General features: G+C 39.2%; 1 protein-coding gene across 1 annotated transcript; it reads right to left on the minus strand.

The window, feature by feature from the left end:
- Window positions 1–661: 661 nt before the first annotated feature.
- LOC143883116 (RNA-binding protein Y14A-like) lies at window positions 662–23285 on the minus strand. Its single transcript, XM_077386476.1, has 4 exons — window positions 22904–23285; window positions 11120–11256; window positions 1309–1454; window positions 662–1085 (listed from the first exon to the last, which is right to left on the minus strand). Exons 1-4 carry the CDS (start codon window positions 23181–23183, stop codon window positions 1040–1042), a joined length of 609 nt encoding a protein of 202 aa, XP_077242591.1. The 5' UTR covers window positions 23184–23285; the 3' UTR covers window positions 662–1039.
- Between the last annotated feature and the right edge of the window lie 591 nt (window positions 23286–23876).

A 23876-nucleotide genomic window follows, 5' to 3' on the forward strand; every position in this document is an offset into this window, starting at 1 on the left:
TCCATGGAATAATTATTAACGGTTGCCAAACATAGCCTAAGGGGTGTTTGGATATTAGGGAAACGATTAGAGAAAGAAACTCCATGGAAAGAATATTTCATGCAAATAATTTCTATGGTCAAATAGGCTTGCAATTTTCTGAAAACTTCAAATTTGAAAAAAAAATCCATGTAAAATAAGTTTAACAAGCTGTAAATTTGATTTTCCATGGGAACAAAGCATGAAAAAACACTTTCATACATCCAAACAGCCCCAAGTTGCAAGGGCATAAACCCCAGTGGAAGGTAAAGAGAAGAAATATTAAGTGCACACTTTCAAGCATGTGTAGAATCGTATAGTAGCAGAAATGTGCTAGAAATTCACACAGCCTTTTTTCATGCCTTTCCCATTTCATTGAGCGGTTCTCTGATTGGTTGTTGATATTTAATAACTAATTAGTAAAGTATAAAATAAAATTGGACTGTGGATATCATTCCCCATGGAAAAATAGTCGAATGTAATTCTGTTTTCCTTTTACATTTATAATATGCATAGAACAAGTTCATGAATGGAGATTCAAAATTGAATGTGTTGTGGACTATGGTTTTCATTTGGTTCACTAAGCAACAGAAAAATCTTCGGTCCCATAATGGAAGGTAATAACTAAACAAGAACATGCAAATGAGGAGGAAGAAAGCGCAGTGGCAATCTCAATCTTGAAACCCAATCATCAAAACATGAAACAATCAAGCAAGTCTATGTTTTACAGGGATTTCCAAGGTGCCGACAATTAATGAAATCAAGGGGTTAGTGCTCAATACAAGCATTTGTAGTGTTCTACAAATTCAAAGCCCCACCGCAATTTAAACAGCAAGGAACAGAAGCAAACAGAATGAGCAGAAGACATACCAGAGGAAATAAGCAATGTAAAGCGCACAGCACAAACTGAAATCCAAGTGCTCAGAAGCAGCAACCTACGTAAATCAGAAAATGAAAGCAAATTTCAAATCTCACATCAAAAACCCAAGTGCCCCTTTCAGTCTAAAAGTCACATGCAGCCTCAGTATCGCCTCCTAGGACTTCTCGAACGGTGCCCACGTGGTGATCTGCAAACAGTCAGGAAAGATCAAACCTTTTTCAAAGTGAAGTCATTCGTTTTCAATTAAGGAAATAACTATAGGTGCTGAAAAAACAACTTTTGCAGGAGCCAACCACTTAGCAACAAAACCCAAAATTCTCCCAGACAACAATTGAAATGATAACTTGGCCTAGGCAAATAATCTGCGCAAGTATAACAAATACTTTGAGACTTTGGGAAAATTAGCAAACCTCCTCCGCACATTCCTGCGCTTGTAGGGTCCATTGCTGAAAGCCCAATCGACAGAGATGGTTTGAGTGAGAAGCTCAGCTCCATTCAACGTTGATATTGCAGCCTGTGCTTCCTTGAAGTTCTCATATTCAATTAGCGCATAACCCTAGTTCAGAAAAAATGTCAGCCATAGACTCATAATTAGTAATTAAGATAGGAAACTTCCAAACCACAATAATTCAAAACACAATGAAAAAAAAATGTTTGTTTTGGGAAAAGATTTACACTCGAAAGGACACTAAAAATGCAGCACGGAATTTTAAGCTTCAATTCAGCTCAACAATAGTAAAAAGAAAAGTATGTTCAAGCTTTATTGATACGAGGTTATTTGACAAGAAACAGAACATTGAGTTTGTGACGATAAATATAAAAGGTATAAAGTTAATTAATAATGTTCGCTGCATAAAATTACCGCATCACCTCTTCGCGCTAAAAATAGTGAATTTCAACTGAAAAGATAAATATAAAATGTATAGGGCTTTTTTTATTTTAGAATAGGTTTTCTCCGGAATAAGCTCTTGTTCAGAGTAGGTTTTTAGAGTAAAAATAGGGCCTTTTTTTTAATGGTATCAAATTTTCTTAAAAAAGGGACGTCCGAGAAAGTCCAAAAGAGAGCATGGATAAAAACAATGGACAAGAGAAAAAGGAAAGAAATACAACAAAAGGCCCAAATCATGGGGGCAAGAAGTCAAACCAAGGTTGCCAGAGCGGGAATCGAAAGCAGGAATCGAAACGGGAATCGAAAGTGGGAATCGAAGGCTCCCAAGGAAGAATCCTGCTCAAGGTTGCCAGAGCGGGAATCGAAAGCGGGAATCGAAGGCTCCCAGGGAAGAACCCTGCTTCCTTGAGTCAAACAACTTTAGGCCGGTCTTATCTACTCTTTCCCTAGCCAAGCGATCCGCTACACTATTGGCCAATCTTCTCACATGCATGAAAATGAATGACATTCCAATCAATTTATCGTGGATTTCATCAAAGATCTGAGCAAATCACCAAGGAGGAATTGCAAGTTCCTCGAAGCCATCGGATCGTATTAACGGAGTCACCCTCCACTATCACCCTATTTAGTTCATCCCTTTCCAGACTCTTGATCCCTTGATGAAGAGCTCCAACCTCGGCCTCACTTGCATCCGCTATCCCAATAGGCCTTGAACAACCCATGAGATGGGGACTGGAATTCTTGCAAGATAGGAAGCCGCCTCTCAACACTAAAGCAGATTTCCTTCCACCCCTCCCATAAGTCAAAGGAGGACACGAATCGGAAAGATGGAAGGCATTTTACCCAAACGATAGTCAAGGCTATCACTTTGATAAATAAGAAATGAGGCGACTAGGATACACCATAAAAAACTCTAGCGTTCCTTTCTTTCCAGAGAACCCATATGGAAGTAAGAAGGCACATGCCCCAAAGGATTTTCCCTTTCTTTCTCCAGAGAACCAACGCCCATCCTTCTAGTAACTCTGGAAGAGTAGAAGGAAAAACCCACGAAATCTCAAACCTTGAAAGAATACCACTCCACACCTCCCTATCTATTCTGCAATGGATAAAGATGTGATCCACTGATTCCCCTGCCGCTATGTAGGATCAAACAGCATCTTTCGCTTCCTAAGGGCATCCACTGTTTGAATCTGATTTCGAAATGTCGCCTAGCTGACTGTGCCTACTCTAGTCAAAGCTTGGATTTTCCACACTTTTGCTTCAATTGGAGCAACAGGACTAGGCACCAAATAACTATAAAAGGATTTGACAGAAAAAACCCCAGTAGTATTCTAGATCCACACACCATATTATCTTCCCCGGCATGACCAATGTAACACCCTTCTAGCACCTCAAACATTCTAGTCACCGCGGTAAATGAAAATATCGCTATATTATTTAAATTATCGGGATTATTTCAAGATTTTGTCATTTTATCAAAATATCGCAATAAAATCGCTATATTTTGAAAATATCAGAGATATATGTGACATAGGTTGCTGCTGCTCGTTGGCAACCAGAACTGCCATCCACTTTGTTCCAGCAACAGCACTTTGAAGGCCTGCAGCTCCGTCATTCCAACAAGGGAAGAGAGTCATCTGCTGTCCTTGTAATCAACAAATTCAGCACTTACTGAATTTTTTGATGCGGCGCAAAACGACAGCTTACTCTCTGGAAATTTATCAAGTATCGCTTGCTGTTCACACTTACAGAGTGATTCATCTGCTGTTTTCCTCACTTGCAGCCAGCTGCAAGATCTGAAAATCACACATCAATAGCAGAAGCTGATGTCCTACCCCATGCAAGAAAAGCTCTATGTGGCTGCCATACAAAACAAAATTATACGCTTTCATCACCCTCGCAAAAACCTAACCAGCCACCTCTCTTTTCACCCCTCCTCGCAAACCCAAACCAGCTCCCATCTCCTCTTCAATTCCTTTTCTTTCAGTTTAGTCCTTTTCTGAACGCTATCTCGACTACCATATCACCTCCTATCTAAGCCTCCATATTCACCAACCTTCTTTAAGACTTAAGCCCACTCATCCACTTCAAACAACAATCTGTTGTGTTGACCCTTCATCAGTTGTCATATGTGATGCTCTTGGGATTAGTAGTTATAGAGACTAAACAGCATGGAAAGAAAACCCTAAAAACTAAAATAACATGGAAATAAATCCCTGAAAACTCCTAATGGGCAAATATGACACTTATTGGGCCTACAATCTGCATCAGATTGAAAATTCCCGGAGGAGACACATTCAAAAATCCATGTTCTCCAGCAACTACTTTTGCTTTAGAGACGATGCCAGCCAGAAAGGAATCCAAATTTCTAATGATGGTGTCACTGCCGAATTACCTATGAAAAACTGTAGCTGCAAAGCCCAAGATCCCATTGTAAATTTGATTTTCCATACCATCCATTTCAAGGTAAAACCGTTATCCTAAAAAATCCTAGAATTTCTATCTGTCCAAATGATCCATAAAACTAAAAAATAGAAATGGCAAAGGAGGGTTTTCGCCGGATAAAATGGCAGAGGATCTAGTAGTGGTGTGTTTTGAAATGTACAGGAGAGGATTTGAATGGAAAATGGGGTCAGAGCAAGGTGGAGGTGTTGATTGGAGAGGGAGATGGTGATGATGCCGGTCGGAGACCACCGGTGAATCATTGCCATTGCTGATCCCAAGGTTCAATGAAGGAAAATTTCTGGGCGTTGAATTGCAACGAAACAACGATGTGCCCAGAAAAGAGCTGGCGGGCGGATTGGCAATGTCGCCATTGTTCTTACCAGAATTTTAGTTGGAGGTGGAAATGTAGAATTTGTAATCAAAAAATAGAAAATCGGGGTATGAAGGAAAAGGGGGTCTCAAAGCCCTTTCAAAAATCAGGGTATGGAAACTGGTTCTGCACCCCATGTCAATATTCTATCTTCAGTTGGCGAGAAAACTGTCGTTGGTGTCGACAGAGCAAAGTGCCATCAAGATGGGTTCCTCATCTGTCTTTGTCTCAGCCTTGCCTGAACTTGACTAGAGAAGAGGATAGTCAATGGCCCGACTCTGGTTCTATATCCTACAGGAATAGAGAAGATTTGGTCATCTTGGGTAGGGAGGTGGATGTTCGTATGGAATCCCTAAAATCCTGTTTAATTGGGAAAAGTGCCCCAACGAATCGATAGAGGATATCTGGGCTTGGGCGCAAAAGGCATGGAATGTTCCATCTTTACAATGTCCTCGCATATTGTCAGAAGAGGAGCTGATCTTTAGTTTTGAATCTGAGGCGCAAGCTTCGAAGATTTTATCCAGATGCCCTGAGGTTTTGAGTCCTCATCTGTGTTCTCTTGCTCCCTGGAGTAAGGAGTTTATCCGAGGTGAGAAAAGTTTGTGGGTTAAATTCTATGGAGTCCCTTTGCATGCCTGGGCCATATCAACGGTGGAAGCATTGGGAAGTCTATTTGGCAGTCCTTGAAACTAAGATGGAAGGAAGCCATCAGAAGGAAGCCATCAGCATTGCATGAGCTTTGTCTCGGCAAAAATCTTGGCTCCTCGAAGGATCATCTCAGGGTCTTGTGTTACCATTAACATAATGAATCAAATCTATAGAATTAGTATTGAACCATTTGACTTTTCGGAGAGCGGATCCTCGCCCAAGTTGTCTTCCCTGAAGCCTTATCTCTCTCCTGGTTTGGCCCCGAAATCGTTCCCGGTCAGGTAGCCGAGTTCGGGCTAGTTTGCCTTCCTGACACCTTGCTTGATTTCAAATTTCAAATTTCCTAGCTATTCCTAGGGTGCATTGGAAAGTTGACCTTATTTTGACTTGTTGTCTTTTGGAGGGGGCTGATCGAGTCTGATCCTTAAGCCGATTGATTTGGGGTTTTCTTATATACTTTTTTGAGGTTTGGTTTTGAATGGATTATGGATGATGGTCAGTCCTTTCTGTGGGGCTTTTGGTTTGATAGCAAGGTTTGGAAGTATTGCTCGTTTTATTTTGGGGTTACATTCTGCTTTTGGTCTGCCGTATGGGGTTTTTTGGTTCTTGGATTTCTTGTCTTGGGTTTCCTCTTGAGGTCAATTCTGACAAGAGGAAGGGGATCTAGTAAGTTCAGAAGATTGGAATGTGGATATTGTCAATAGGGATACGTTTCGTAGATTATTTCTTCGATTACTTCTAATTAGGGGAACGGATAAGGGAAGTTGGTTTTGGTTTTGTAATATTTTGTACCCAGATAAGGTGTGGTTGGGTCATGGGTATGGCCGAACCTGGTATTATATTATGTTGTGCCAGCTTCGCAAATATGGCACCTTCAAATGAGATCATTATGCAACGTCAAGGAAAGGAAGGGAGAATGGTGAAGGCATTTTAGCTGCGGTAGTAGATGAAGAACTCAAAAGGAAAGCGAAATAGGTATTCAGCCGGGTGGCAACGCACGGAAGTGTAGAACTCGTTGTGATGGTTGACCCAGCAGATCATTCTTTGGTTTTTTACAGGTCTAGGAGCATGCTCCTAGCCACCCTTAATTGATTCTATGTTAATGCAAGTAGGGACCCCTGGTCCCCAATGTAATTTTCATAGTATCAATGAAATTGACAATTTTCAACAAAAAAAAATGGAAATGGAGGAAAGAAAACGGAAGCTGAATTGGAGGAAAGCTGATTTCGTCCTGCAGTCTGAGGGAAGAGATAGAATACTTCCGGGGGATTGGTTTCGTAAGGAATGTGAATACCACAATTTCAGGAAAAGACATGAATGCCGGAGATGCGGGAGTCGTGCGAAGAAGAAATCGGAGGAAAAGCGAAAGGCAACAAGCTACAAGGGCAACAACGTCATGGAATGGCCGGAGGATGGAAATTTAAGGGTTGAAGATGGTGGAGATTCCAGAACGATTGTTGTCGAGGGGAGGCAAGTTGACGAGAGAATCAGACTCATGAAAACTTTTCCTATTGGGAGGGTCAAAAAATCGGATTGGTGTCGGGAGGAGAATTGGAAATGGGCAAAATGGTTTTGGGGTATGCCAAATCTTCCTGAACCCTTCATTGTTAGTAAAAATGAGGTTCTATTTGGTTTTGAGGATGAAGAGCAAGCTAATGGCGTTTTTGCCTCGGAAGCTCATGTTTTCGGCGAATACTTGTCTTCACTATATCATTGGCACCCTGCTTTCAAAACGGGGGCAAAGGCAATATGGATTCGGTTCTACGGAATCCCGCTGCACGCGTGGGCAGTATCGACATTGGAAGCTTTGGGTGGCTTGTTTGGGACTGTATTGGGAGCAAAGCTGGAATGGGATGACCCTCAGAATATTGAGTACGCCAAAGCCAAAGTATTTACTTCTGAGTGGGCATTTCTAAAATCTTTGGTGAGACTGAAGGTTCAAGATAGATTTTACAATATTGGTGTTGCTGGAGAATTTGGGGTTGACATGAAACTGGCGGCCAACCCTCCGACGGTACAGAAGGAATGCTATCCTTTTGAGCTGGTCGGAAATAGAGGATCGGCGGTTGAAACCAAAAAGAGGGCGAGAAAAATCTCAGAAAAAGGGCACAACGCTGAGGATGTACCCCCATCGAGGAAGATGACCAGATTGCCGTCTGATCAAAGATGCAATGGCGGTGATGGATCTGTCGATGCTTATTGGTGGGCAGAGAGAAAACAAAAGGGTAAAGATCTGATGGTGGAGGATGGGCGATCAAAAGATGATTCAATCCGAACCGCTAATTCAAATGATGGAAGAAAGCGGGAGTTTTTCGAGAAAAAGAAGGATTTCTTTATGGTACGACACATGTCTCCATCCCCACTGTCTGACGGACAGGCGGTGTGGGGTGTGGGACACGTTCTTTCAAAGCGTGGTCGCCACGATTCTCAACGGATGGATAATCACCAAGAAAGGTCGGTGGGCCAGGTTTCGATCTTGAGACGTGACAGCTGGCCAGCATTAAAAAAAGAGGGCTGCTCAAGAAAATAAAAGGGTGACTCGTACAAAACAGATGGCGACTTATGATAACCGGTTGGTTTCTCGAGGGCTATCAAATAACAGATGGACGGCATGCAATGGGGTGGAGGACACGTATGGTAGCAGGTGGCAACGATCTCGATTTAATCCTCGAGACAGAATGGTAGACGGGCATGAAAAACCCAAAAGACGATTCTTGTATTGTCCCAATCGCCGGAGAAGGGTGAAGAAATCAGAGGTACCAAAAGGAAGGAAAGATCGTCATCGTCCTCGAGTTAAGCTCTCCCCTAAATTAAAAAATCGGTTGGGAAGACGAGAACTGTACAGAGGTCATGACCTGAGCAAGGCGGAAATTGCATTGGAATACCTAGCTTTCAAGTGGCGTAATATGGGTAGGAAGAAGGAATGTGCTTCATCAACGGAGGAATCACTAATGAAGAATGGACCCGATAACTCACCGCCGGAAGAGGATCCGTTGTGTAAACAGACCGAAAGCCCATTCCCGGCATCTAATCCATCTACAGCGAAGGCTCCGGTGATTAATCTAGGTGACTGCTCACTGCCTGGGGATCTGTTGTGTAAAAGGGAAGATTGCCCGTCGCCGACATTAGAGCCATTATCGACAAAAGATCCGGTGGTTAACCAAATCGACTATCCACAGCCGGTTTTAAATCAGTTTCCGGCGGTGTCAATGGCGAATATTAGGGACGAAAACTCACCGTCAATGTTAGATCAAATGGCAGAACATAATTGCAATGGAGGAACATAGGAAAAATCGAACGATCTGGAGGGTGATGAGATGGTGGTTCCCGATAGTCCTCTTGTTCCATCAGAAGACTCCTCGGGGGAGGATTCTATGGATAGGGAGATCGGAGATGTTGAAGATGGGGGAGACCTTGGGAATCCAATACAAGGAAAATTTACTGAGCACGATCCGTTTGCTTAGGGAGACTGAAGGGGGAGCATGCAAAGTGTCTGGCTTCCAGCAGCAAGCTGAAGGTTGCGAGGGAGCTGAAACGGCTGCAGTAAACCTGGGGTGGGTTACTCCATTGTAGGGCGACCAATTGGCTTACAAATGAAGCAGTTTTTCTGGAATATTAGGGGGCTAAATTCAGATAGGAAGAAGATGGCAGTGAAGGATTTGTGCCGAGTAAGACAGCCGGATATTCTTTCAGTCATCGAAACCAAAATGATGGGGATCATTATCGATAGTGTTTGGGGAAGGAACAATAGAGGGTGGCTCGCTAAGGATGCAACGGGGTCTGCTGGGGGGGTATTACTCATATGGAAAGACAATCTATTCGAATTGAAGGACATTTCAATTCAAGATCACTCGGTATCGATATGGTTTAGAAGCCGGGGATTCAACCTTCAATTGGTGCTCACTACTGTGTATGGGCCGGCAAAAGCGGTTGAAAGGAGAGGTCTTTGGCCTGAATTAATGAGGATCAGAGACTTATGGGAGGGACCTTGGATTGTAGGGGGGGACTTCAACACCATTCGATTCCCGCAGGAGAAAAACCGTGTAGGTAGAATCACGACAAGCATGAGGAATTGATGGGATTTCATTCTTGATTCCGAATTGGTGAACCTTCCCCTAGAAGGAGCGAGCTATAGATGGTCGAATAATCAAGAAAGGTTGGTGATGAGTCGTTTGGATCAGGTCTTAATATCAAAGGAGTGGGGGATGAAATGTGCCCGTCAATGTTTCAGTTCGAGCTTTGAGAAGCATCCACGGGACCAAGACCAGTCAAATTCGATATGGGGTTATGTGATTCTCCGGGGTTCTGTAAAAAGTTGAAGAATGGTGGGGGTTTGCATTTTGACAGATGGAAGGGATACACCCTATGTCGAAAACAAAGATAAAGGAATGGGCAAAATCTGAGGCTATTGCAAGGGATCTCAAAAAAGGGGAAATACTAATGGGGCTTACTGATCTGGAAAGGAGGGAGGAAGTGGGAGGACTGATGGAAGTGGATCTACAAAATAGGGGGGAACGGATGTTTTAGTAGATTTTCTCCTTGGTTTTAGCTGGTCTAGGAGTATGCTCCAGGCCATCCTTAATTGATTCTATGTATTGCAAGTTGGGACCCCTGGTCTCCAATGTAATTCCCATAGTATCAATAAAATTGTCAATTTTCAATAAAAATAAAAATCCAAGTTCTCCATAATTGGCCAAAGCCCATTATGCTCATTAGATGCTCCATGAATTTCCACTCCGTGTGATAATATGCTTTCTCGAGGTCAGCTTTGCAGGTAACACACGCTTCTACTTCATGGGTTAATGAATCGATGCACTCATGAGCAATGAACACATCATCAAGAATGCGTGTTCCTTCAATAAAGGTGCCATGAAAAAACAAAACAATTGAAGAAAGAACTTCCCCAATTCTGATGGTAAAGACCTTGGAGACCACTTTTGACATTTGTTCACCAAGTAAATGAATTTGAAACTTCTTACTTCAACTGAAGCCTCTTATAATTATCTTTACTTCTCAAATAAATATGGCATTCAAAGAGAAAAAAAGTATGAAAGAAATGAGGTAGTAAATGCTTTGGCTAGCAAAAAGGCTAGTCATCTAGATTTAGGTGCTGGGCAATCTCTGCCCTCTGGTAATATTTTTTCATTTTTTTAATGGCTTTTTTTCTGGTGGTATTTTTCATTTTCTAATAAATGTGTCATCAAAATATGAAACACACGCACGCACACGCATGCACATCTAAACATAGCTACAGAAGGGCCTAGTTCTAACCCGGACGGGGTTGGCACGTCGACAAGCGTCATGGGTTTGCTCCCCATAGAAGCGAGTTCGAGTCCCCTCGGAGTTACCCGATGCACAGGTCTACGGGTGATTGCGTGCATCCATAGGGCTTAGTCCCGCGCTAAAATGGGGTGGAGATACCCTATGAGAGAGAGAGAGAGAGAGAGAGAGAGAGAGAGAGAGAGAGAGAGAGATGGATCCATTGTATTTTACAAAAGAAAAAAGGATAATAACAGTGTAAGTTTCAGCAGCAGAAACAATAGTAGATAAAATTTCATGAAGTAATAGTTGCACAAAACTGATATATTCCATACCCCCCCAAAAAAAAAAAAAAAAAAAACAAAGCAGAAGTTTCCTAAGAAATGCATCCAGAACTATAATCAAACATCGGAATATATAGTACTTTCACCCTCCACCTCGAATCTTAGAGCAAGCAGCCAATCCTTACCCAGACATAAATAAAATGAAAACAAAGATATATGAGAAAAAATATTAGCCCCTCAACTAGGAACTCAAATCACACACATCAAATGTTTAGGCATGCTGCTCATGTTATCAAAAAAAAAAACAAATGCAAGTGATCCCATACCTTGACAAATCCAGTGCGCCGGTCAAGATTTAGATGCAAATTCTTAACCTCCCCAAACTCGCCAAAAGCAGTTTGGAGATCTTCATCTTGTGCCTCTTCGTGCACTCCAGTAACCAACACAATCCATCCCTCAATGGCTAGACAGATTAACAAACAATAAAAGAGTCATTTTGCAGATTATATAAAAGCTCTGTTAGTCAATATGGCTCTCAAAATTGCGACTGAGTTTGAAGTTGTAAACTTGTACTACTGAAAAACACGTATGTTTATCAATAAATGTGAACATGAGTCCCAGGAGGAAAGTAAGCAATAACTTGAATATTGAACACATAAAAAAGAGGTAAATGTAAACGGTATAAAACAAACTAGCTGTAACTTGGTTACTATTTTCCACTAATACAATTGTTGCCAAGAAAATATGGAAATTTACAAAATTGCATTGTTTCACAGTAGAAAAAAAATGTCAGACAACCAAAAAATCAGAACAACATGGATGGGCACGTCAGTAAACTGAAGAAAAAATAAAATGGAAGCCATGGTTTGTACAGCACAACAGTATAAAAAGTGTGAAATTTGAAGACATGTGAAATTTGAAGACAGTTACGAATACCGGCTTCTCAAAGTTTCTGAAAAAAAGAAAGACGAGATAACATATTGATCGAATGTTTAGGTGGGTTTCAGACACTATCCAACATACAGACACACCAGGGTTTCAGAGGTATCCAAGATTCATATTCTAGGGTTCATGATACAAATGGAGGACATACATGTGTTCTTTTATATTTTAATAGAGTAGAGAAATATAAATTATGGAAGCTACTATCATAAACATTAAATGAATTCACATCCACTTTACTGTGCGAGAAAAACGGTGGTTACAATAAAATACAGAATCTATTGTATCTGACATACTATGGTATTAAACTAACACCATATGAAATAGTATGGCACTAATATAACGACATTTTATTATGGTTAGTGTATGCTATGATATTGAACATGTATAGACATGAATATACACGGGGATACTGATACCCAAGGTTTTAAATTTCGGTTTCGGTTTTGGTTTTGGCTATCAGCGAAATGGAAACATTTCGGTTCCGTTACAAAATTTCAGCCGAAATCTCGTAAAATCGCAGAAACATTGCGGCCCGAAAACACAGCAGAAATCCAAGTAAGATTCTTCGCCACTATTTTTTTAATTTTTTGTCGTTTTTTTAGAAATATCCTTAAAAGTACCTCGTTGTTCTTCTCTTTTCTGAGAGTACCGAGTGGAGTTGATTTTTGTCAGGGTTTCAACTTTGTTTTTCTATATGAAAAGTTGCATGTTTCTCATATTTTGACCGAAACATTAACGAAATCCAAAGATTACATTAACGAAATCCAAAGATTTTGGGCGAAATCTTGTAATCTTCGGAATCCAAGTGAATTTTGTTTCGGTAGCAGCTGAAATCGAAATATTTCGGCCAAAACAAAATGTTTCGGTCAAAGCTTAAAACATGATACCTAGTAAAACACTTAAATGGCCAACAAGCGAAAAAGTATACCAGGGAGAAACCACAGAAGATGCTTTCTAGGAGCTTTCCTGTTGAAATCGTGATCTTGGAGCTACCGTAATGGGGATCTCCATTAAAGGGATCACTTGAGTGACCATTCAAGACAGAGAGAGAGAGAGAGAGAGAGAGAGAGTAAAGTAGAGTGCAAGCACAAGTGCTCAAAGCTGTAATACCCGGATAAATAATTTGCAGTAGAAGGTAAAGGTAGAAGGATAGTGGCCTCATAGGTGGGTAATCATCGACCATTATTTATTTTCCCCGAGTTAATCAGGGCATGATGGCATCTGGCATAATGGCGCTTACGCGATTCGAACCTCAGACGCTAAGCGTGGTTTAAACGACTTCCTACCACTAAGCTACCGCCCCAGATGTCGACGAAAATGAGTAAATATATAATGATGTACTATTTAATATCCATTTAAGTACTCTTTTCCTATGACCTACGCATACTCACAAGCACCAGGTTTTACGTAAACCTGGGCTTTGATACCAACTGTAACGACCCGGATTTTTTGACTCTTTTTTTTTTTTAGACAGCCAATAGTCTGAATCGCTATCACAAGATCGGAGCTAAAACACAACTGAAAACTGAGCGATCTTATTCTAATAAAAGTTTATTACATAGATTAATAGAACATATTTCAAAAATACAATAAACTAAGGAGGCCTTTTGCTAAGGCTAACTGGCCACACCAAGGACTCGCATTCGACTATTCACTCTTCCAAGTCATCCACTGTTGGGAATCCTGAAATGTTTACGCAACATTAGATACAACAATCTAGCAGGGTCATTCAGTGACCCAACTAAGTATGGAGGTCAATGAAATAGTAAGCAGTAATATAGTCTACTGGATAGAATTACAATCTGAAATAAACAGGAATAAAACTGTTTATTTAATTTTTTGTCCTTTTTTTAGAAATATCCTTAAAAGTACCTCGTTGTTCTTCTCTTTTCTGAGAGTACCAAGTGGAGTTGATTTTTTCAGGGTTTCAACTTTGTTTTTCTATATGAAAAGTTGCATGTTTCTCATATTTTGACCGAAACATTAACGAAATCCAAAGATTTTGGGCGAAATCTTGTAATCTTCGGAATCCAAATGAATTTTGTTTCGGTAGCAGCTGAAATCGAAATATTTCGGCCAAAACAAAATGTTTCGGCCAAAGCTTAAAACATGATACCTAGTAAAACACTTAAATGGGCAACAAGCAAAAAAGTATACCAAGGAGAAACCACAGAAGATGCTTTCCAGGAGCTTTCCTGTTGAAATCGTGATCTTGGAGCTACCGTGAATGGGGATCTCCATTAAAGGGATCACTTGAGTGACCATTCAAGACAGAGAGAGAGAGAGACTAGAGTAGAGTGCAAGCACAAGTGCTCAAAGTTGTAATACCCGGATAAAAAATTTGTAGTAGAAGGTAAAGGTAAAAGGATAGTGGCCTCATAGGTGGGTAATCATCGACCATTATTTATTTTCCCCCGAGTTAATTAGGGCGTGATGGCATCTGGCATAATGGAGCTTACGCGATTCGAACCTCAGACGCTAAGCGTGGTATAAACGACTTCCTACCACTAAGCCACCGCCCCAGATGTCGACGAAAATGAGTAAATATATAATGATGTACTATTTAATATCCATTTAAGTACTCTTTTCCTATGACCTACGCATACTCACAAGCACCAGATTTTACGTAAACCTGGGCTTTGATACCAACTATAACGACCCGGATTTTTTGACACTTTTTTTTTTTTAGACAACCAAAAAATCTGAATCGCTATTACAAGATCGGAGATAAAACACAACTGAAAACTGAGCGATCTTATTCTAATAAAAGTTTATTACATAGATTAATAGAACATATTTCAGAAATACAATAAACTAAGGAGGCCTTTTGCTAAGGCTAACTGGCCACACCAAGGACTCAGATTCGACTATTCACTCTTCCAAGTCATCCACTGTTGGGAATCCGGAAATGTTTACGCAACATTAGATACAACAATCTAGCAGGGTCATTCAGTGACCCAACTAAGTATGGAGGTCAATGGAATAGTAAGCAGTAATATAGTCTACTAGATAGAATTACAACCTGAAATAAACAGGAATAAAACTTAAGAGGTTATTTGGAATAATAAAAATATGAGTAATAAAGAGAATAAATAGATAGTGCAATATGCATGAAATGGCTACCCAAGGTACTCCGGCTCCCCATAGCTTGTTACATTTGCCTGCATGGTCGGTTCCGTGAGAGCTTGTTACGGCAGATCCGACCGCCTCAGGACTTATAGTCTCCAGAGGATTCCGCATCGACAAGGGTTGGCGCTTATCACCCTTGACGTCTAATATCCGGAGATAGCTCGTTGGCCTCCCATCCCCACCCATTAACAATATTCATATAATGGTATAATACCTTATCAGATCATATATCATATTATCATTCAATAAACGATATTATTACATCTACTTCCCTTATTGAAAACCATACAAAGTTTAGGTCAGCTGTCACCTGCCATATCAGACTTGAAGAGTGTGAATCTGAAATGACTTGAACTGCATTCGCCTTGAAAAATAAATAGTTACACACATATTCTAATTTTTATTTACAATTACTTTATTTATTTATTTTTAGATTCCTTTTAATCCCATAATACGTTCAATTTGTGTTTATCAAATAATGTTTATTTCTGTCCAGATAATGTCAATTGTGTTCCACGACAGTGTCCTTTCTGTCCAACTTATGTTCTAAAATAATGTCCTTTGTGTCCAAAATAGTGTCCCACAGACATTGCCCTTTTCTGTATGATTTTAGGCTCAGAAATTACTCATTTATTTAACATTATAATTATATAGTACACATACATACAGGTATTATTTCCGTCCAAATTTTTTTTGGACCTAATAATACTCGTATTATGTCAATCCTAAATTTAATAAAGTCATGCATAGTAAAATCCTAATTTCTGCCTTATTTTATTAGAAAATAAATAAAGTTAAAATCTTACCGGATGAGAGAAGTGATTCTCCCTAGCCTCCTCTCTTCTCCTTCACCCCCCCCCCTCTCTCTCTCTCTCTCTCTCTCCCTTACTTTCTCTTATTCTAAGATTTTCTTCTTCTTTCACTGACTATTTATAGGCAAAGTTTAAGTGAACAGTATATATCATTATTAAATTTGGACAGATATAGTTATTAAATTCTGATAGATACCGTTAATATATTTTATTCATAAATAAATGAATAGTATATGTAAAAAAAATTTGAATAGTGAAGGCTTTTAAACAGTGTAAATGACAAATATTATTTTTTTATTTTTTTATTCAAACGAATTCTCTCGATTATTATTTTAATATTAAAAACCAAACGGTTTTCGTCGGTGATTTATTATGATCCAACGGCTTCGTCGGTGATTTATTAAATTAGTTGAGAGTGGTTGAAAGATGGGCCCCGCTGGCGATGGGACCCACTGGTAGTGGGACCCGCTTGGGGTGGGACCCACTGGTGGTGGGACCCGCTTGGGGTGGGCCCCACTGGTGGGCCCCGCCTGTGAATAGTACTCATTGGGTCCTACTGTAAATAGTAATTGTTAATATTACGTTGAATAGTACTTTGAATAGTGTTTTGTAGATAGTACTTTTGAATAGTGTCTATGAATAGTAATTTTAAATAGTGATTTTAAATAGTAAATTTGAATAGTGTCTGTTCACAATATCCAATATGAAGAGGGAAGTAGCTGACTATGTCTCCAAATGCTTAACGTGCCAGAAGGTGAAAATTGAACATCAAAAGCTTGGAGGCACTCTTAAGCCTTTAGAGATTCCTATGTAGAAATGGGGCAATTTATCTATGGATTTCATCATGGGTTTACCCAAAACGAAGAGCGGTTTTGACTTTTGACAGTATCTGGATGATAGTGGATCGTTTAACCAAGTCAGCTCATTTTATCCCCATAAAGAAAACTTAAAAATTGGAAAAGTTGGCCGAGGTGTATGTTAAACAGATCATTAGATTGTATGGGGTGCCCACATCTATTATCCCAGATAGAGATACTAGGTTCACTTCTAGATTTTGGCGAAGTCTGCATACGGCTTTGGGGTCGACACTGAATTTCAGTACTGCATATCATCCTCAAACCGACGGTCAAACGAAGAGGGTGAATCAAATTTTGGAAGATCTCTTGAGAGCTTGCATTCTTAATTTTGGAGGAGACTAGGAGCAACACTTACATTTTTGTGAGTTCGCTTACAATAATAGCTACCAGCAGAGTATTCAGATGGCTCCCTTTGAAGCCTTGTATGGTCGTGCTTGTAGATCCCCTTTGTGTTGGGCGGAAGTTGGTGAAAATCAGTTGTTGGGTCCAAAGTTGGTGGAAGAGACTACAAAGAAGGTGACTTTAATCAGAGAAAGATTAAAGGCTGCTCAGAATAGGCAGAAGAGTTACGTAGAGTAGCGGCGTAGGGAGCTCGAGTTTGCAATTAATGATATGGTTTTTGTGAAGATCTCTCCCTTCAAAGCAGTGATACGGTTTGGTAAAAAGGGAAAGTTGAGTCCTCGTTACATCGGACCCTATCGCATCACTAAGCGGGTTAGATCTCGAGCTTATGAGCTGGGGTTACCCCCAAACCTTCAAAGAATGCATAATGTCTTTCATGTTTCAATGCTTCGCTTATATCATCCCGACCCTTCCCATGTATAAGAGGAATACGAGGTGGAACTCCAGGAGGATTGGTCCTTCCCAGAAGGGCCGGTGCGTATTATTGAACGAAAAATGAAGGTTTTAAGGAACAAAAGAATTCTGTTAGTCAAGGTACTTTGGCGTTATCATGATGTCTAAGAAGCTACCTGGGAATGGGAATCTGATGTTCAGAAAATTTTCCCATAATTATAAGGTACGCTTTTACCTATTTCTTTTTGAGAATTTAAAAAAAAAATTGAATTTCGAGGACGAATTCCATTAAGGGGGGTAGAATGTAATACTCGGAAAAAAAAATTGCAGTAGAAGGTAAAGGTGAAAGGATAGTGGCCTCATAGGTGGGTAATCATCGACCATTATTTTTTTCCCCGAGTTAATCAGGGCATGATGACATCTGCCATAATGAGGCTTACGTGATTCGAACCTCAGACGTTAAGCGTGGTTTAAACGGCTTTCCTACCATTAAGCCACCGCCCCAGATGTCGACGAAAATGAGTAAATATATAATATATATTGGATATTGTTAACAGACACTATTCAAATCACTATTTAAAATTACTATTCATAGACACTATTCAAAAGTACTATCTACAAAACACTATTCAAAGTACTATTCAATGTAATATTAACAATTACTATTTACAGTAGGACCCACTGAGTACTATTTACAGGCGAGGCCCACCCCAAGCGGGTCCCACTACCAGTGGGTCCCATCGCCAGCGGGGCCCATCTCTCAACTACTCTCAACTAATTTAATAAATCACCGACGAAGCCGTTGGATCATAATAAATCACCGATGAAAACCATTCGGTTTTTAATATTAAAATAGTAATCGAGAGAATTCGTTTGAATAAAAAAATAATAAAATTTATAATAAAATAATATTTGTCATTTACACTATTTACAAGCCTTCATTATTCAAAAAATTTATGCCTATACTATTCATTTATTTATGAATAAAATATATTAACAGTATCTATCAGAATTTAATAACTATATCTGCCCGAATTTAATAATGATATATACTGTTCACTTAAACTTTGCCTATAAATAGTCAGCGAAAGAAGAAGAAAATTATAGAATAAGACAAAGTAAGGGAAAGAATGAGAGAGAGATAGAGGGGTGAAGGAAAAAGGAGAAGAGAGGAGGCTAGGAAGAATCACTTCTCCCATCTGGTAAAATTTTAACTTTATTTCTTTTCTAATAAAATCAGGCAGAAATTAGGATTTTACTATGCATGACTTTGTTAAATTTAGGACAGACATAATATGAGCATTATTAGGTCCAAAAAAAAAATAGACGGAAATAATGCTTGTATGTATGTGTACTATATAATTATAATGTTAAATAAATGAGTAATTTTTTAGCCTAAAATCATACAGAAAGGAGAATGTCTGTGACACTATAAACACTATTTTGGACACTATGTTAGAACATAAGTTGGACAGAAAGGAAACTGTCGTGGAACACAAAGGACGTTATCTGGACAGAAATGAACATTATTTGATGAACACAAATTGAACATATTATGGGATTAAAAGGAATCTAAAAATAAATAAATAAATAAAGTAATTGTAAATAAAAATTAGAATATGTGTGTAACTATTTATTTTTCAAGGCGAATGCAGTTCAAGTCATTTCAGATTCACACTCTTCAAGTCTGATAAGGCATGTGACAGCTGACCTAAACTTTGTATGGTTTTCAATAAGGGAAGTAAATGCAATAATATCGTTTATTGAATGATAATATGATATATGATCTGATAAGGTATTATACCATTATATGAATATTGTTAATGGGTGGGGATGGGAGGCCAACGAGCTATCCCCGGATATTAGACGTCAAGGGTGATAAGCGCTAACCCTTGTCGATGCGAAATCCTCTGAAGACTATAAGTCCCAAGGCGGTAGGATCTGTCGTAACAAGCCCTCACGGAACCGACCGTGCAGGCAAAGGTAACAAGCTATGAGGAGCCGAAGTACCTTGGGTAGCCATTCCATATTTCATGCATATTGCACTATCTATTTATTTTCTTTATTACTCATATTTTTATTATTCCAAATAACCTCTTAAGTTTTATTCTTGTTTATTTCATATTGTAATTCTATCCAGTAGACTATATTACTGCTTACTCTTTTATTGACCTCCATACTTAGTTGGGTCACTGAATGACCCTCTAGATTGTTTGTATCTAATGTTGCTTAAACATTTCAGGATTCCAAACAGTGGATGACTAGGAAGAGTGAATAGTCGAATGCGAGTCCTTGGTGTGGCCAGTTAGCCTTAGCAAAAGGCCTCCTTAGTTTATTGTATTTCTGTAATATGTTCTATTAATCTATGTAATAAACTTTTATTATAATAAGATCGCTCAGTTTTCAGTTGTGTTTTATCTCTGATCTCGTGATAGCGATTCAGACTTTTGGCTGTCTAAAAAAAAATAGAGTCCAAAAATCTGAGTCGTTACAAAAGCCATGGTGTACAGAGAAAAAACCGGTAGTAGATAGTCCCCTAGATAAAAGAATGCTCATCATTGTATTGGTGCCAAAGAAGCTTAGAAAAATGCGTCAATAGCTACTTCAAGCCTAATTCTCTATCACTTAATCGAGTCAATTGGGTTTTTTATTGCTCTAAAATAGGAATTCAGTTAAAAATACACAATTCAAAGTTAAATTGAAAGTTACTTAATTCAGTCAAAATTCTAGTACCCAAATCAGCACTTTGGAACCTTAGTGAACACATCCATGGTTTTAAAATTTTCCTGAAATGACCAAAATGTTTCCAGTTCCATCCTCACCGAAACGAAATCTATATGATTTCCTTTTATGTCATTATTTCCCCAAAATTTTGACCGAAATTCCCGAAACTCGACCGAAATGGTCGGAACAACAAAAAAATTGTAAAGACATTATTATTTGCATTACATCTCATTTCATTAACGTAGATAATGATATTTGGTAGTCAACATCATTGAATTGCATAACAAAGTAACTGTATCCTATGCATGGGATGCTAGATCGACATGAGACCACAATACCTGATAACTCTATGTGGTATTGACATAGAGTTGGGGTCCTTAGAGGGGAGATTCGTCATTGTACTTTCTTATGCTTCATTACATTGTACTTCTTTATTGACGTTACTGTTCAGACATGTGCGACAACGCATGTCACTATACTATTTAGTAGGGTAGGGACAAGCCGTGCTAGCAAGCCTTTTAGTCTCACCTCTCTTACGTGAGAGGGGCCCCCTCTTAGCCCTTTTTAGTATGTCACAAATTTAACTTGCCCTTGGAAAGAAGATTTCAGTTTCTAAATACTGTTTTTAATTCTACAAACAAGAACAAATTGCAAAGCCCTCACCAAAAAAGTGCACACTACAGAAACTTCTATTTTGATTTCAATTTTCGACAACCAAACACTAAACCTGCAAAGGTCCTTATCAAAACAAGCAATACTCAAAATGTACAAATATAGACTAAGAATCAACTTTCAGGTGGGTAAAAAAAATGGTTGACAGGATTAACTTCTAAAGAAAAATATCGTATATACTAATAATGGTATAAGAATAGTAAGGTTCCAACCCCCAGTACTGAGGCATGATCCCAAAAACACAGAAAAAACAGCTTCCAGATGTCATATAAACCATATAGAAAGGATAGACTGATCCACTACTGAAACAGATTATGTATACCCTTGGTTTTCATTAAAACGTTAAGAACCCAGTAAAAAAATGAAGAAAAGTCCAATTTTCAAGCTCACGTGAAAAGCGAATGACCATAACGTAAGTGTTGAGGGGATAATAATCAGCCCACCAATGAAAAAAGGTATACACATGGCGGCGAAGGGTTCGGAGGCTCAGGACGTCCCAAAGGCAGATAGAGGCAGAGAGGTCATTTTGCACCTCTTCCAGAAGCCATAAATCAAACCTATAAGATAACCTCATTGGGGCAAGATAAACATAGAAACTGACTTCTTAGGAAAGTCGGCCAATCACAGATACTCTTAAGAAGGGGAGTTTCCTAAACTGCCGTGGACTCTAAGGGGCCCTTTGGATACGCATATTTTAGAATCTTGGATTTCTTCAAAATTGTAAATGGGAGACAAGAGAAGAAGCAGCCCAGCCGTCGTTTTCTGATTTCACGCCCTTCGTTCCGTCAGCAAGAGAGTAGGAGATCATCCCATTTTTCAAGGTTTTAGAAATCTCAGGATGGGGGAGAGATTTCTAAAACCTGGATTTCTTACTTAAAATCCAAGATTCTAAAGACAAGCGAAATGGACAGTCTGCTTCTTCTCTTGTCTCCCATCTACAATTTTGAAGAAATCCAAGATTCTAAAATCCGCATATCCAAATGGCCCCTAAGGGGCGGTTTGGATGCGTGTATTTAAGAATACATGTTTTAGTTTGAGAAATGTCACCCAAATCCTAAACACAGCTCCTTAAGTAGCCGGATGCTCTTGCAATAGATGTAAAATTCTGGATTTTAAGTAAGAAATCCAGGTTTTATAAATCTCTCCGCCATCCTGAGTTTCTAAAACTTGGAAACACAAGACGATCTCTTATTCTCTCGCTCGACGAAAAGATGGGTGAGAAATCAGAAAACGACGGATGGTCTCCTTCTTCTCTCGTCTCCCATCCACTCCAAGATTTTAAAATATTGATATCCAAACGGCCCCTAATTCTATTAAAGGGGACCAAACTCTACGGAACACACAACACGAGATACAATCACAACTCTTACACTTCGTTCTATGCTCTTCCTGCCTTTGCTCAGTTCTTATTTCTGTTGACGCATGTCCTAACTTAAACTGTTAAACATTGGAGGGTCCCCTAGAGTCCAAACTTCAGGCCCTCTGATGTGTTTCTCTCTGCTCACAGACCGCAGGTGGCCCCTAGGAGCAGAGCTCATCGTGGGACCCCACCAGCCAACAAAAACCAACAATAAGGCCATCTTTGGATTGCAAGAAAAACAATTCTCATGGAAACTTTTTTCACAGGAAAACCTTTTCTTTCCTCAATTTAGAAGGAAATAATATGATTATGATTACAGGGTTTAAGGGCACCCATTAAGCAACATTTTATTGCCATTGCGATGTTGAATTTACACTTACTTTCAGAATTTTACACATGTTTCAAGATGTTTTTTTCTCAAATTATGCATAAATTTAAAATCCCATTATTGAATTAACACTTACTTTCATAACTACACATGTTTCAAGATGTTTTTTTATCAAATTATGCATGAATTTAAAATCCCAATAGCAACTAACTGGTTATATTAGAGAAATATCATTTATCAATATAGATTGAAAATCCCTCCAAATAAAAACTGAATAGGGTTGCTTCAATTTATGCCTTTTCATGTGTAAAAAAAGAAAAAAGTACAAACTTTTAGAATATTTTCCCTCTCCAATTTTTTCCCAAAAAAAAAAAACCTGCAATCCAAACAGAGCGTAAGAAAGATTAAAAAAAACACAAAACCCTAACAACTTTAAAAGATAAACAGTAACAGTAAAAATAAATTGAATAAGAACAAAGAAAACTAACATCGTTGAGGACCAGGACCGCCATCAGAATCCAAGGAATCGAATTCCTTTCCGGAGAATCGATTATTGCGTTCTGATTCTGTTTCTTCGCGAAAACCCCTCCCTTTTGTTTTCTTGGGTGCGGAGAATCCAGGGAAAGTAGAGGAGACACCTGTGATTGTGGATTTGAGTTTTGGAAGAGGAACAACTTGTGGCGATGCTTCTATCTCGATTGCGCCTTCCTCGTCCATCAGATCATCATCCTCCGGCTCAAAATCCACCGCTTCTACCTCGTTCGCCATGTTTTTTTCTCGCTTGTGGGAGAAAATACGTTTATTTTTTACTTCTTGAGTTGGACAAAAAAAAAGTGTTTGCTGGGTTGGGTTTATGGGTTCTGAGCTTGGAAGGAAATAGGGGTGATATCAGCACAACAATGTTTTGATAATTGTACTAAAGCATTATTTAAAGAAAGTCACACTACAAGGGGTGCAACTCGGGTCGGGTAAAACTCAACCCAAGTTGCAACCTTACATCCCGTGTATATATATATGAAATCGAGATAGTTGATCGTCTAGATCATCACAGGAAACCCACAACGCCCTGATCCCATGTTCACCATGCAACCCATGTGTAAGATAAAGTAATACAAAAACCAGTTGATAGGAACTTGTAAGCATGGTTTTTAATTTCGACCGGAATTTCGGATTTCGGTGGAGACCGACACCAAAACCACCAATATCCGAAACAGTCATTTATTTCGGCCGAAATTTTGGAATTTCGGTCGAAATTTCGGTTTTTCCGAAATTTGACCCAAAAAATCTGTTTTTTTTTATATTAATTTAATATTTAACCGAAATTTAATATTGAATAAAATATGGGTTTCGATTTTTGTACCAGATTTCGACCGAAATTTCGGTCTGAAACCGGTACCGAAACCGAAATTTTAAACCTTGCTTGTAAGTATAGAAGAGGAGAAGAAAAACTGTTATCTTTCC

Source organism: Tasmannia lanceolata, unplaced genomic scaffold (assembly GCF_043159265.1).
Source record: "Tasmannia lanceolata isolate RefF3 unplaced genomic scaffold, GAP_Taslan_0.1 ptg000002l, whole genome shotgun sequence".
Lineage (NCBI taxonomy): Eukaryota > Viridiplantae > Streptophyta > Magnoliopsida > Canellales > Winteraceae > Tasmannia > Tasmannia lanceolata.

Bases quoted from the DNA above. Each gene is read 5' to 3' on its own strand.
- LOC143883116 (XM_077386476.1), bottom strand. From the start codon at position 23,183: ATGGCGAACGAGGTAGAAGCGGTGGATTTTGAGCCGGAGGATGATGAT. The intron at 1,455-11,119 runs GTATGGGATCAC...TTTCTGAACTAG, and splicing joins GGCGCACTGGATTTGTCAAG to GGTTATGCGCTAATTGAATA. The intron at 1,086-1,308 runs GTTTGCTAATTT...GACTGTTTGCAG, and splicing joins CGCAGGAATGTGCGGAGGAG to ATCACCACGTGGGCACCGTT.